This window comes from Mustela lutreola, chromosome 12 (assembly GCF_030435805.1).
Source record: "Mustela lutreola isolate mMusLut2 chromosome 12, mMusLut2.pri, whole genome shotgun sequence".
NCBI lineage: Eukaryota > Metazoa > Chordata > Mammalia > Carnivora > Mustelidae > Mustela > Mustela lutreola.
This window is the reverse complement of record NC_081301.1, coordinates 22480915-22495607: the sequence shown is the minus strand read 5'-3', so window position 1 is coordinate 22495607 and position 14693 is coordinate 22480915. Positions and strand designations below refer to the sequence as shown.

Here is a 14693-nt window from a genome sequence, read left to right as displayed (position 1 = left end):
CAGATTTCTTTAATGAAATGACCAGCAACTTCTACACCGTTTACCACTTAAGTTAGTATGTCTATCTGGCCTCCAGAATCAGTTTCAGATAGTTCCCATAGCAATGTTTGCAGAACTCCCTTGTGAGCTAACATGAAGAACTGCTAATGGACAGAACTGGACTCCGTTTCCACTGACTAAACAGCAGCTCGCTGTGACGTTTTGAGACTAGAATCTCAAACCAGAGAAAATTCCTTCACAGACGGACCTCAACTTTGGTCTGAGGATCATTCAGACAGCAGATCTACCTGCTAGAATAGAGAACGTGATTCTCTCTGCTCAGAGGAGTCAAACAATTATAACATACTACCTTGTTATCTGTCTGCATTGCCCCCTAAAAGATTTTTTTTTTTTTAAAGATTTTATTTATTTATTTGACAGAGAGAAATCACAAGTAGATGGAGAGGCAGGCAGAGAGAGAGAGAGAGAGAAGCAGGCTCCCCGCTGAGCAGAGAGCCCCATGCGGGACTCGATCCCAGGACTCTGAGATCATGACCTGAGCCGAAGGCAGCGGCTCAACCCACTGAGCCACCCAGGCGCCCCCCCCCCCCCAAAAGATTTTTAATCAGTGGCCTATAAGGTCACTAAAGAGTTATTGAAATTAAGAGTATATGAAATTAAGACATTAAATGTCATTTAATGGCCACATTTCATTTATTCTGAAAGCTATTCAAAGACACCAGACAGTTTTAAAAAGGGCAGAATTAATATTTTATTGTCACTTATAATCAGGCGGCAGTTGGGTATAGAGTCTTCATACTTGATCTTTACTTTTGTAAATAAAAAAAAAATTACAAGTTTTCAACAGCCAAGGGCTGGTTATGTTTTTCATAAAACATAATTAGATTAATTCATTTATGGTGGCTTCAAGTTTTTCCTTATTAGCTCCAGAAAATTCACCCACCTGTTAAGAAAATATTGAATTGTCGTTAGTTGTAGTTTTGTGACTGAGATATCATAGAACAGGGAAATAAGAGGGAAGGGAGAGGGAGAGAAGTGTAATCTTCCTTGAAAGAACTGGTTATAAGCTAGAGCTACACATTTTAGGTTAAAAACAAGCTCTCCTCCACTATCCCCCAGTTTGTGTTTAAGACAGATAAAATTTATCTCTCAAAAATCAATGTACTTAAAAAAATACGAAGCATCAATCATGGGATTAGTGACTAGTTCTAACAAAGATCAATTTTCAATTGATGTCACAGCATGCACTATGACCTATTTAAATATTATTAAAAGTAGAAAATGGGGACAGGCTTTTAATTTATTCTATGTTTTCCTATTGGCCAGCTGGGTAGAAGGTCCGTGTACCTACCTTCTGTCCCTTTTTAAAAAACTGGAAGGTCGGCATGCATTTGACTTCACACTCTGAAGCGACGTCCTGTGGAGGGAGAGGCAAGAATTAAGACTGAGTGTTGAGCTTTGACAGAAGTAATCTCTAACCAGACTATTTCTCCCCCGTTATATACCTCAAAAGTCAGCACTAGAGTATTTTTTAAGCATATGAAAACTGATGGACTGAATGAAATGGCGGCAGAAGAGGCAAACTGGTCATATTCTCAATGCAGATTAATAGGCACCCCCCTCTGGAGGGGCCACCACCAAGCAGACTGCATCAGATACAATGACCCAGTGAGTTGTTTAACCCAATTATATCTTGGCTATTTCAAGTTTAAAGGAGCAATAACAGATCCTTCTGTAACGATACTCAGGATTAGAATCTTAACTATTCCTCGGAATTAGTACTGTTCTTCTTTGCTCCTTGTTTTTTCCAATCTTCTTCTGGTAGTGGAGTCCACAGCTGATGGTCATGAAGACTAAAACACAGCCTTAGCAAGAGGACCAATAATTTACTCACCAAAGAACTGTTCTAGAACAAAGGCCTAGTAACCCAAAGACAAAGCTCTACATCATTTCTTTCTGCTTTTAACTAAACCTTTACTTGTAGGTTCTTATATCTGGCTGCACATCATGAACAAAGGTCCCCGAAGTATCAAGCATATCCTAATTCTGTAACTGGAATACCAAAGGAGAACTTCTAACACCCCTTGCCCCCTCAATACTTTGTTTATACAAGGGCTGGGGGAAATACCCCATAAAGTGGTTTGGTTTGCACAAGAGTTTGGATCAAGAGATCCATTCGGGATGTCTGCCTGGTCCTCAAGAGGCTTGTGAAAGAACGGCAGACCCCAAAGCAGTGAAGGACAGCAACCAAGGAGGCTGAATTCTGAGAACCAGATCGCAAGAACCAAAGAACCTACTGAGGAACGGAAGGTGTCGTGGTGATTTCTAGCTTAGTATTCGGCAGGGCACAGGACTTAAAAAAAGGGGACGGGGGCAGGCGTCTGAGTAAAAAGCAATGGCAGCATGCCAACCTGAGTTCATCTCCTCCACCGAGACTGGGGAGGAAAAACAAAGGGAGTTTTATAGCTTTATAAATTTGCTTTGCTGGTAGCTTGGGCAAGAAGGAGAGTGAGCACCACTGTTAGAGGAATTCCTTCCAGATAACCTTGACTTTTCCTCTAAACGCTGGCTGACAGAGAGGCACAAGGACAGTAATGACTGGAATAAAAATGGCTAATGGGTTCTGGATGCCTAGGGAAGTTACCACCACAACGAAGATTCTACAATTCTAGTAATTCCCTTGGGCAAGAACATCCACGATTGAAAACAGGGTGAACACTTGACAGGGAGACTATGAACTGCCCATGACCAGGTTCCGGAAGGACTATGGATGAGATCGATTCAGGAAATCAGAGATGACAAGTTAGAAGGGGGGAGGGGGACTGGCTTAGGTCAAAGATTGAAAATTGGTAGTCAAGGGGGCTGAATCAGGTCCAGATACACTGCCTGGCTCACATAAGAGGTTAAAGCAAATCTCTGCACGGGTTGCAACAGAAGCTACCTCTTGAACTTGAATATTTGGGAACACCGGGCTCACCCCTCACAGCGCTGGGGAGAACAGCTGTTTGCCTCGGCCCCTTCCCTCTCTGGTGCACACGGAAGCCACTGGCTGGAAATCACCTTTCACGCAGGCCGTTGGCAGAGCCTCACAGGAGCTGGGCCTTCATTTTACATTTACAGAACAAGGGCAGCCACCTGGAAGGATGAGCCGTCTTCTGCCCCCTTCCAAACAGAAACCCCCGGGGGCGTGACTGAGCTGCTGTCACACACAAAGCCAGGTAAAACAGAACCTCGACAGTCATCACAACTTTCTGATGAAAAAGCTTTATCAGCAGAAGATACAGGTTTCCTCCCAGTCAATGAAAGGGATAGTCTAATCGATGTTCTCAGATTCCAGACGCCTTACCCCTCACCTACCCAGAAGCCCAGCATTCCTACATCGGCACAACTGCTTAATGTACAACAAAATCCTAAAACTGGAAAAAAGATGAATGCTCAGAAGTGGTGCCCATGCTTTGAGAGAAGAGAGTCTGAACAAGACTTTTAAAATACTTCTAAAAATTACAGTCAAATCTTTACGTGGTAAATTTTTAAAGAGTTTTCTTACATTGGGTATAAAAGGGGTTTGCTGTTTTGTTTCTTTTAAAGGGATCTAGGATTCTAAACCTTAATTCCCCAAAGTGAGGCTTTGTTACTTGCAATTTATGATCATCCTTATGAATAAATTCTCTGACATATCCTAGGACAAAACCTTAATGTGATACTGCTAAGCTTATTAAGGAAGATCATTTTTACTTGCATAAGTATAATCCACCTTTACTGCAGAAAAACTGGAAGCGGGAAACCATTCCTCCTCAACTAGCTACTATAAACATGTTACTATTGTATCTAAATGCTTTTCTTTATAAAACCTATGCTGTGTGCAGGCTACACATACAGTATAACATACCTACAGTGGACTTTTCCCCACAAAAAAGTACACAGTTTTTATGGTCCTATCAACATGGCCTCAGAGGAACTAATCCATGGTCAATATGTAAAAGGCTTTGATTTTTGCTTCAAGCGAACACTTGCACCTGCCTATACAAACATCTCTGCATCCACTCTGGTCACCCCCGCTAGAAGCAGAATTGCTAAGAAAAAGAACATGTTCCTTTTATTTTCATTAATCAATTAATTAATTAATTAAATCTTTTTATGAATTTATTTATTTATTTGACAGGCAGAGATCACAAGTAGGCGAAGGGGCAGGCAGAGAGAGAGGAGGAAAGCAGGCTCCCTGCTGAGCAGAGAGCCCGATGCGGGGCTCAATCCCAGGACCCTGGGACCACGACCTGAGCCGAAGGCAGAGGCTTTAACCCACTGAGCCACCCAGGCGCCCCAAACATGTTCCTTTTAAAAGCTCTAGATACATACTGAAATGACCTCTGAATCTGAAAGTGTATCGACTAGTCAGTATTGATCATGATTTTTGCCACCAGCCCTTCTCTACGCCATTTCTTAAAAACACAAGCTTAGCCTACGCATCAGACTTCCCTTCTGTGACAGGATTCTTCCAGGCCCATTTCCTCAGTGGCAAGAGAGGAAAACAGTTAAGGACCTGAGACTACAAGAACCAGAGTAGTTAACGTGCTTAACAATGTCCATCACTTCTCTAAGTATGTTCAATATTTTCTAGGATTTTTGTTTATATCCAAGTAAAACCTAGAAGACATCTAAAGAATGAGGCAGAGCAGCAGCCCATTAACCCCAAATGGTTAATGATTAATACACATTTAAATTTTTTTTTTTTTTCTAAACTTTCCAGTCTATTCCATGGGTATACCTGCGTACTCTGTTATAAGACCATCCTGTGTTAGTAAATGCAGCTAATACACTATTTTTATGGGGCCTGACCTTTCTTATCCCCCACGACTTCTCTCCCAGTTAAGGTTTTTACAAACACTTTCCAGGACTTTCCTGACTGTCTTATTTCAGAATGTTAATCAATGGCCCCAAAATATCAGGTTGACATTGCATCAGACAAACTTGGGGAATACTGACGTTTTAATAATGCCGAGTCACTATCCAGGAACACAGTACACCTACCTAAGATCTTTTATGGACTTTTCAACCTCTTCTTTTCTACTACTACTACTTTTAATTTGCCTATTCTTAATAGTGACTCTAAAGGCATTTGTCCTTAAACTACAACTGTAAAGATATTTTTATCACGTTCTTCACCTAAAAATAAAACTAGCCCCCTCCTACTGATGCCACCAACTTGGTTTTATAAACAATCTGGAATTTTAAGAATATAATGAAATTCACTTTTTAGGGAGTGTTTAAGTTCAGTGAATTCTGACAAGTGCACAGTCACATAACACTAAAATCAAGACAGACCGTTCCCTCGCTCCCCTAAAATTTCCTCAGCAGCTCCTCCGGACTCCAATCCTCCCCAGCCCTCTGCCCCCACCTGTTTCCCATCCCTATAGTTTTGTGCAATCTGACTTATTAGTAAGTGTAATAAGACTACTTTTTACCTTACTAAGTTTAGTTTCATTGATTTCTAGCTTAAAACTCCATATGGCCAAAGTAACTTTAAACTTGCTTTTGTCACTTCTATTAACTCATCTAATCAAAACAGAAACACACAATGTTCTAAAAGGTTGCACAATTATCAGGTCTAAATTATTTTGTTTCTTGTTTTAATTTACAAAGTTAAGTCTCCCACCCTCTACAGAATTGGTACTAGAGTCAAGTCTATCATTTTCAAAAGGACTGGTACTCCTACTTTTCTATAAATACAAAATTTTCTTGGTGTATCACATTATGCCCATACCTCCTAATTTTTCCAGGGCCTGGAAGGTAACCTAAAAAGTTAGGTAACCTAAAAGGTAACCTAAAAGGTAACTTCCTCATGCTCAAGTGCTTACAGAGCCTGCTATTAAAATGATACACTGCTTATGCCAAAGATACTACAAAGTAACGGAAGTCTGAAATTCATCAGCAGGGAATTATCTGCACAAAAGTTTAAAGACTAGTCCATTTGTTAAAAATTCCATCCATTAATGATATGACCTAATTCTCAGAAATGTGACTGAAGTACTTTTTATCCTTTGTCTCTATTTTAGAGTCGAAATAAGGGGATGACTTTACCAAGACCTGCAAATTCCATGAGGAAAAACTACTGCCTGTCAATCAGCTGCTTTGACAGAATTTGCTAAGAGAATAATTCCGAATGGCCTGGGGAGTCGGAGCTGGTAGACACTGTTACATGTATGTGACCAAAGGATTCTGCAATTAGTTCAATTTTTAACTCTACAACAGGTTGATGAGGCTATTCAGATGGTGTTGTAATAGTATCATTAAAGGTATTCAAAGTAAAACACTGTGTGTTGCTCAGTCTTTAGAATACAGAGGCAAAGTGAAAGGTCCTCAACTTGTGAGAGGGTCACTCCGAGGTCTAGAAAGTTTGAGGGTATATACGCTAATCAGATATGAAGGAAGAGTTTGGCCCCACAAAAGGCCTTGCTTGCTCTGCATATCTTCTTCCTCAAGGTTTCAGATTCCAGCCCTGAAAACACCTGTCCAGGGTTTGGCAAGGTGCACGGTCCCCATGCTCAGCCTGACCTACCCCTCCCTCCTCCTGTGCGGCAGGCCCCTCGGCTGTTCTGTGGGTGTGTTAATCAAGGCGGTTATCACAGCCGCCTGAGGATCAAAGGACAGAACCAGCATTGAGAACAGGTTATTATTCCTTTCCAATAAAAACTGAAGAGATTCACTTACTGTCTGACAGGGTCCCAGGACCAGTCACCAAATCTCTCTAGTACCTTCCAGGTACCCTATCTACCTGGCTAAAGTGACCGCAGAGAAAAAATGCCTGTAAGTTAGGTTTAGGTGGGGAGCAAGAGTATGTTCACAGGCACCTGCTCTATACCCTCCTTTTCTTAAAACTCTGGGACATTCACTTTACCTTATAAAATAAACTCACTCTATACCTACTGCATGCCAGCCAGGTAAGTAAGACAGACTTTCTGGTCTCAAGAAACTCAAAGAGACTAACGATAAAGGATAGACAAAAAGACTACTGCTAGTTAAGATTCTCTGAACACAGGCAGGCACTACTCTAGACACTTCGTAAGGATCCTCTCACGTCATCCTGACAACTCCTTCGGGATGCCGGGTCAACACTGTTGTTTTACGGAGGCTCAGCTGAGATGGAACGTAAAGCAGGCAGTCTAGGTATGGGATCCTCCCTTTCTACGACCATATATGCCAGGGGGTGGGGGGCAGGGGGCAGGGGCAGAGGACAACACGGAGACACAGATGAACGAAAAGCCTAGTCTAGGTAGAGAAAGGTTTCTGGAGAAGATGTGAAGCTTACAGCTAGTGTCTAAGGTATGAAAGGAAAACGTGCCAGGACGAGAAGACCCCACCAGGAAAGGCATGAGTATGGAATCAGAAAATGTGCTAAGACAAAATAATTTGGTGATCGTAGGTCCTCACAGGTTTAAAAGTACTGCCATATACCTGTTTTTATAAACTCTGTACCTTTATTAAACACTCTAAGTTTTGCTTAATGAAAAGGCCACCCTAGGAGGCTAATGAGGCAAGTATTAAGGTTAGCCTAAAGTAGAAGTCCCTGAGCCTGGCCTGGAACCTGGGTGGGCACCCTTTGGGCCACCTCTTACCCTTACCCCTCCTGCCTCCCAGGGATAAGGGAAAAATGTCCACATACCTGTAAAGAACTTCTAGGTGCTATTCTTGAATGTGAACAAGCTATCCTAGTTCAGTGGGCTGGAGGGGAAGGTCTTGGGCCAGGAGCAGGATCTGCGCCCACCCTGTGCCAGAGCTTCCTCTGAAGAGCAAGGGCCAGGCCAGAGGCCCTCATTTTAAATCCTGACTCTGCCACTTACTGTGACTCCATGGACAACCTATCTTATCTGTAAAAGGGGGATGCATGGCCCCAAGGATTAAATGAATCAATACTTATAAAGCATGTGGAAGAGTACCGGGTACACAGAGTTGTAAAGAAGCACTTGTAAAATTAAATCAACCCTCAAATTTCCCTCCAAATTACTCTCTGCTGTCAGGCACCTCGGTATTTGTTCTTTAAAACACTGGGTTTTCTAACTGACTAAAAACAAGCAAGATGTGTGAGCTTGTGTTTACACCCTCTCATGTCAGTAGTTCACAAAGAATCCTAAGAGTGGTCTCCCAAATTTTAAGTCTATGGATTTAGTTATCATATTCAAATTCAATTTCGATTTATTGAGCATCTCAGTGTCAAAATGAATGTATTAGTTTTTAGAAAGGTGACTGCTAAGGTACAGAAGCTTTAACCATCTGTTTTTATGCTTATTTTAGGATGTGATATACATAGCTCCTGGTAGTTAGATAAGCTCTTAATTAGCACAATTACCTTTTGTGGCTGGGACTGTAGTTGTCATATTACTTGACATGTATGTAAACAAGCACTTGCAATTCAGAGAAAAAGGCCAAGGTGAAAAGGTTAGTAGTATTCCAGATTTCCAGTCACATACCTGACAGTCATCCACGTCTACTTCAAGGAACACCACATTGGAATACTTCTCAGAGAGGGACTGCAAAATTTAAAATGAAAAATCCAGAAAAATTCAGAACTGGGTAATGGCAAGTCACGATACTCAAGCTTCTTTAATAGGAAATAATAAAAGTAGAAACTACTACTTAAAGATCCAAAAATTCAGACTAGGAACCAGGTAACCACAAAGGACATATGGTCTCTCCGACACAAATTCCTCCTGGCATAAAAGAATTCGGCACATCCACTTTTGAGGCCTGAATTTCAAAAAAGGCCCGCGTTCCAACATGAAGAAAAAGAAAAACCACTTAAGACAACCAAATTAAGTTTTGACAGTTGTCTTTAGTGGACTACACACGTGCCAAAACTAAATTAGGTTGTTACAATATTACATTTACATTAAAAGATTTTAAGTAATCTCTACACCCAGCACTCTTGAACTCAAGACCCCAAGATATCCAGAGTCCCATGTTCTACACAGTCTGAGCCAGCCAGGTGTCCCTTAAGTTGTTACACTGTTACTTTCAGACCAAATAACCACCACCACCACCACACACACACTGTCCCTTCATAGCTTTGCTACCACCAACCCAAGAAATAGAGAAACTCTTATAAAAACACAACTGGCTGGGCGCCTGAGTGGCTCAGTGGGTTAGGCCTCTGCCTTCGGCTCAGGTCATGATCTCAGGGTCCTGGGATGGAGCCCCGCATCAGGCTCTCTGCTCAGCAGGGAGCCTCCCCCCGCCCCACCTGTGTCTCTGTCTACTTGTGATCTCTGTCAAATAAATAAATAAAATCTTAACAAAACAACAACAACAAAACACAACTGGCTTCATACTCACATGAAAGAAAGGCTTGATCATTTTGCAAGGCCCACACCACGTGGCTGAGAAGTCAACTACTACAAGTTTATCCCCTGCACCAACCAAGGCTTCCTGAAAAGCAATCTAAGAAGAAAAAAAGAAAAGCTGGTTAAATACCTCAAAGTCCTGATCAAATGCGAGACAATGTGACACAAAGAAGGATTCAAAGTTACTGCTTTTTAGAAGTTTAATAAACTAAAATGAACCAAATAAACTATTTGAAAAAAGTCCTAGAGTGTGTAGTGTTACTTAATAAGATGAAACAACCATGATGTGTATAGTGTATCATTAGTCATGTCTTCACCAATTTGTATTCAAACCGAGCAAATGATAAGACATTTCTATTAGGTTTCCACATCAAATTTAGGTCTATGGCAAACAAGCACCTAAACGCTTATCAATGATGAAGAGGGTCACTTCAATCAAATAAGTCACAAAGGCAGGGAGTTTTGCACTGAAAACAAGTTTAAAAGTGAACACATTTCTTTGATTAAAATGGTCTATAATGGAACAAGTCAAAAGCTTTGAAAATATCAAGGAAAATAAACCTCCTCCAGACCCTCAAACTCAGAGGGTCACTCGGGACATTAAGCATTCCCACACTCTCCTTAATGGGTTTCCAGAGATGAGAGCTGTTTGCCCTTTATCTCAAAACTCTGCCCCTGCTGGAGACAAAGGTTAGCTTTAGTTCCCCAAGCAGGGAATTCTCCTTAGGTGTTATTTTGCATTACAAATATGTCAAATAAAATTCCCCCAGTGAGACATGCTCAAGAAATCCCTTACCACCAATCTCCCTGAATAATTTACCAATGGTTTGGATACCGTAACCCCAGGAACCTAACCTTCTAGTTAAAAGGGACTCCTTTTCAACCACAGTTTAGTCAGTTAGTACCTACCAAAACGGGGGCAACAGAGAGCAACCAAAACACAAGTATCTGTAGCTGAAGTCTGGGTTTTCCCTCAAGGGGAAAATGCTGGTCACACAATGGTTTAATTTTGGAAAGCTAAGAATCATATCAGATCCTATTCAGTAAACATCATTTAAAAACAAAACAAGCGTAGTGAATTCTTCTGCAATACAGTTACTTTTTTAGACTTCTAATTTCTACCTCAGGCGTTTTGCAGAAAAAATTCAAAAGTGGCATTCCCATGACCTGACTTCTGGAACCTTCTAGTTACTCAGATGCAAGCTCCCATCCCACCTTGGGGTGTGGGGAAATGTTTGTGTGTGAGGGCGCTACGGGGAGGGAGAGCGAGAACAAGTCAGAATTATAGAAATTATTTTTCCAAACCATCAAGTTTCTCCAGATGAATTTAATTCAGGTCTTTCTCTACTGTGATTTTTAAAAAAATGTCAAACTAGGGATGCCTGGGTGGCTCACTCGTTTAAGCATCTGCCTTCAGCTCAGGTCACGATCCCAGAGTCCTGGGATCCAGTCCCCCTTATCAGGCTCCCTGTTCAGCAGGGAACCTTTTTCTCCGTCTCCCTGCTGTTACCCTTGCTTGTGTGCCCTCTCTCTGACAAATAAATAAATAAAATCTTAAAAAAAAAAAAAAAAAAAAGTCAAACCAGCCATACTTTACTTCAAGAACCAGGTTAGACAAGAAAAAAAAAAAAAATCAAGGAATGATAATGTCAGATGCATGCACTGTTTTGTGAACATGGTTGGCCCTCCATAAACACCTGGTGAGATTACTTACAAAATCAAGTATTATACAAACACGCTCAACGGTTTCCCAAACAATTCTGAATCAAATTCAAGCAGAGCTACCTAAAAATCTTGGGGTGGGGGGGAGAAGCATTCAACAGTAACTTTTGGCTTAACTGAAGAATTAGAGTCAGGTATGTGTAAATTTCACAACAAATTCTCTTCTCCTGACACTTAAGTTTGTCTGAAAGAGGTATCTTTTGAAAAGGACTCAAGATTATCTAAGAAGCAATCCATAATGTCTAACACTAAGAGACTAACAAGGAAGATCAATAAAGGTCCCCATTATGGACCTAAATATTCTGAAAACAAAACAATGTATGTGGGGTAGATAAGAACAAGAGTCTAGTATCTCTTTTCCTAAACACACCCATTCCAAAAGTAATTAACAAGCACAAGAGTGCCCATGTATAGAAGGTCGGAGTTTAATAAGGGCAGCTACCATTCTTAAGAAATAACATACAACCGTGTGTTGGTTTCTTCCTCATCACCTTGACAGTCCATTATCCCACTTTATCTAAAATAGATACCAGTGGCTCTGACCCATGACACCTCAGAAAGAGCTGACTTAGCCAACAAGTTTAGTTCAGCAGAATGAAAATCTAAAATGTACTCAACATCTACAAGTAACACTGAACTGAGCTTAATTTTGGATTAATATCCCTGGGTCATAATCTTGAAGATCACCTATTATCAGGGTCTTCGCGCCCTATATCCTAACCAATTTCTGGTCACCCTTTTATATCTTCTCATTGATGAGGGGAGGAGGGTGCCAAAACTATGACAACTAAAATAGGGAAAAGCTGAAAGATGTGTTCCGGGAGTCAACAGATTCTGTTTGTAGTGTATGGATTCTGAGACAACTATAAGAATCTTTTTATGGACAACTATAAACCACTCAAAGTCTTCTCCCTCCTTTATGGGTTCTCACCTGTTAGGTTATATTGATGATGGAGTCAGACTCCGGACAACACCTCCCACCCAGACTGACACCTGTCACTGAATAGGTACTGAATAAAAAGTAGGGGGAACAAAATTCTGTATTAATGACCTCTCCAACCAATGACAGGGTTGCTAATTTTAAAATAAAAGCTCACACAATAATAAGACATGCCATTTGTAAAAAATTGATTAAGGACAAGCATATAGCTACAATGAGTCAATCAACATATGGTGGGGGGAGTTCAGAGTCCCTAATAATCAAAGGAGATACAATTTTTCTTACTAATAATGATTTGGCCAAAGTTAGGGGGAGAATGTCCGTGTGGAGGAGGGTGCTGTGAAAGACCACTCTCACATGCTTCTTGGGGATTTACAAACCTTAAATAAAAGGTTCGCACCCCTTGACCCAATCACTGGGCCCTAACCTGAGGAAACAGCTTGAACTCTGTACAAAGGGTTCTGAACAAATAGATGCACTGAGGCACTGAAAACTGCGTCAATGTTCAGGAATGTGTTCAGATATCGAAATGATTACAAAGCTTCTAACTACACAAAAAGGGTTCAGGCTAAACTACAAAAGGGGGGGGCTCAGGAACAAAACAGGATACATAAAATAATCCAACTACTTTGCAGTGGCTTCTAGGAAATAGAAGATCGCTCTCTTGCTCAATTTTCTACAATGACCATATATGCTTTCTGATTTTTAAAGGAACCAAAAGATAAGGCAGCATTATAGAGAAACTTTCATTCCCAAAGCCACCCAGCATCTCTCAGGTCCAGACATTCAAGACGGGCGAGGGCTTGGGATGGGAAGTAACCGCACGGTAAACGCTTTCCAAGGGTCTTCTACTGTTCCAGCAACATCAATTTCTGCCCCTCGCTTTTCTGACTCTGCAGCTAACAAACATCTCTTGAATGGCTGCAGTAGAGCAGACACGAAGTCGGGCTCGGAGTTACCCCGAGCAGGAGGGTATGAGGCTTGCAATATACTCTCGAAGATGGAACACGGTCTTGGACATTCCTAACAGGGCAGAACCACCACCTGGTACCCCAGGGCCGCCGAGCACACAGCCGGGCGCGGCCGCCTCGGGGGCACTCCTGGCTGCAGCGAAACCCACCCAGCGTGGGTGAATCACGGACCGGCAGGGCAGAGGAGGCCCCTGGGCCCAGTCTTGGGGACTGAGTCATTCCAAAGCCAGCGCTGCCGGAAACACGCCCTGCGCCGCTAGAGGAGGAATCCCGAGGGCGCGGCCCCGGCCTCACTTCCCTCGCTGCCACCTGGGCCGCTCGGGCCTCGGGGCCCGCCTCGGACAGACCAGGGGTTCTGCAGCCCGGAGCCGCCCCCTTGCACAGAGGCCAGCACGCGCCATTTCTGGGGCCGGGCACCGATGGAGGCAGCTGGGGTCTCAGGCCCGGATACGCTCCCAAGGAAACTCACGCCGCCCAGCGTGGGCGATCACACCGCCCACCGGGAGGGAGTGGCGGCCCGCGACCCCGTGCCTCTATCGAGGGGCCCTCCATCTCCTTCCCCAGCCTGTATCCAGAAAAGCAGACTCCAGCCTCCATCCCCTCAGCCAACGCGGGTTTCCCGAGCACCGGGGTGCAGGAGGCGCCGTTGGCGGGGGTGGGGGGGACGCCCGGCGCGCCGGACACGGGCAGCACCGGGGACCCAGAGCCCGCCCTCCAGGGCGCCCTCGTCCGTCTCCTCCAGTGCTCCGGTGCATGCTCCGCTGCCTCAGCGCGCCCAGGCCCCGGCTTCCCGCAGTCCCCGGCCAAGGTGTCGCGTCCCCCTTCCCCCCGGGCTGCGGAGGGGCGCCTGCCCACCTCCCGTCCTCGCCCTCCCCAGCCACTGAGGCTGCGCGTCGCGCCCGGGCCTTCTCCGGGGAGCGTGTACCTTGCTCTCGATCTGCTTCACCATTTTGGCGGCTGAGGGTCTGACAAGCGACCGTACGAGTCGATGAAAGTGGATGCAAAACGCCGGACGGAGCTTGCGGAGCGCTCAGCCCGCCTTCCCTTTATAGCACTGGGGCGGGCGGGCGGGCGCGCGCGGCGTGCGTGTTCCGGGGGCGCGCCCGCTCGGGCCTTTCGCTCCCGCCCCGGCGCCCGGGCCCCGCCCCGCCTTCCGGAACCACCGAGGCGCCGGCTGGGGGCGGAGTCGCCCCCGGGGGCGGGGTTGGCGCGGACGCTGGGCGGGGCTCTAGGGAGCGTCCCAGGCTCCCAGCCCGCTGCCCCGCCCTCCCGCGCCCGCCTGTGAGTCGGGATGTGTGTCGGCCGCCCCGCGGCCTATGGGACGCGGGCACTGTGCGCGGTAGGGGGAAGCGGGGACGCAGACGGCCATCCCCGGAGCCACAGGGCCACCTGGGAAGGGGCCAGCGGCCTTCACGGAACGCTCCCACGTTCGAGAAGGGGCCGCTTGAGTAGGGCTGGATTCCTCGAAAAGGCCCGCCACACTCCCGCTCCCCCAACCCTGCAAACCCCACAAAGTGCTGAGTAACGATGACCAGGAAGTATCTTTGCGTCCCAGCCTCCCTTCTGGAGCTTATCGCGATGGTTGTTTTCTCTTCGCTCCTTCCTGTCCTTTTACTTTGACCCATGAAACCGCTGCTCCAGCGTGACAATGCAGTTCCGCGCGGGAGTGACGGCCGGGAACCGGCTTGGCCGCCGGCAGGGGCTGTGCGGCAGGTGTACCTGCGG

The 14693-nt window shown here is 44.7% G+C and overlaps 1 protein-coding gene and 1 long non-coding RNA gene across 3 annotated transcripts in view; one reads left to right on the top strand and one right to left on the bottom strand.

Moving 5' to 3' along the window:
* LOC131812346 (uncharacterized) overlaps positions 1 to 6308 on the top strand; it is a 41079-nt gene extending 34771 nt beyond the window's left edge. For both annotated transcript variants that reach the window (XR_009346307.1, XR_009346306.1), the window contains exon 3: positions 6054 to 6308. This is a non-coding gene — a long non-coding RNA (uncharacterized LOC131812346). The remainder of the gene's footprint in view (positions 1 to 6053) is intronic.
* On the bottom strand, positions 670 to 14055 carry TXN (thioredoxin). Its single transcript, XM_059141711.1, has 5 exons — positions 13894 to 14055; positions 9328 to 9432; positions 8466 to 8525; positions 1352 to 1417; positions 670 to 943 (listed from the first exon to the last, which is right to left on the bottom strand). Exons 1-5 carry the CDS (start codon positions 13915 to 13917, stop codon positions 881 to 883), a joined length of 318 nt encoding a protein of 105 aa, XP_058997694.1. The 5' UTR covers positions 13918 to 14055; the 3' UTR covers positions 670 to 880.
* Positions 14056 to 14693: the final 638 nt, after the last annotated feature.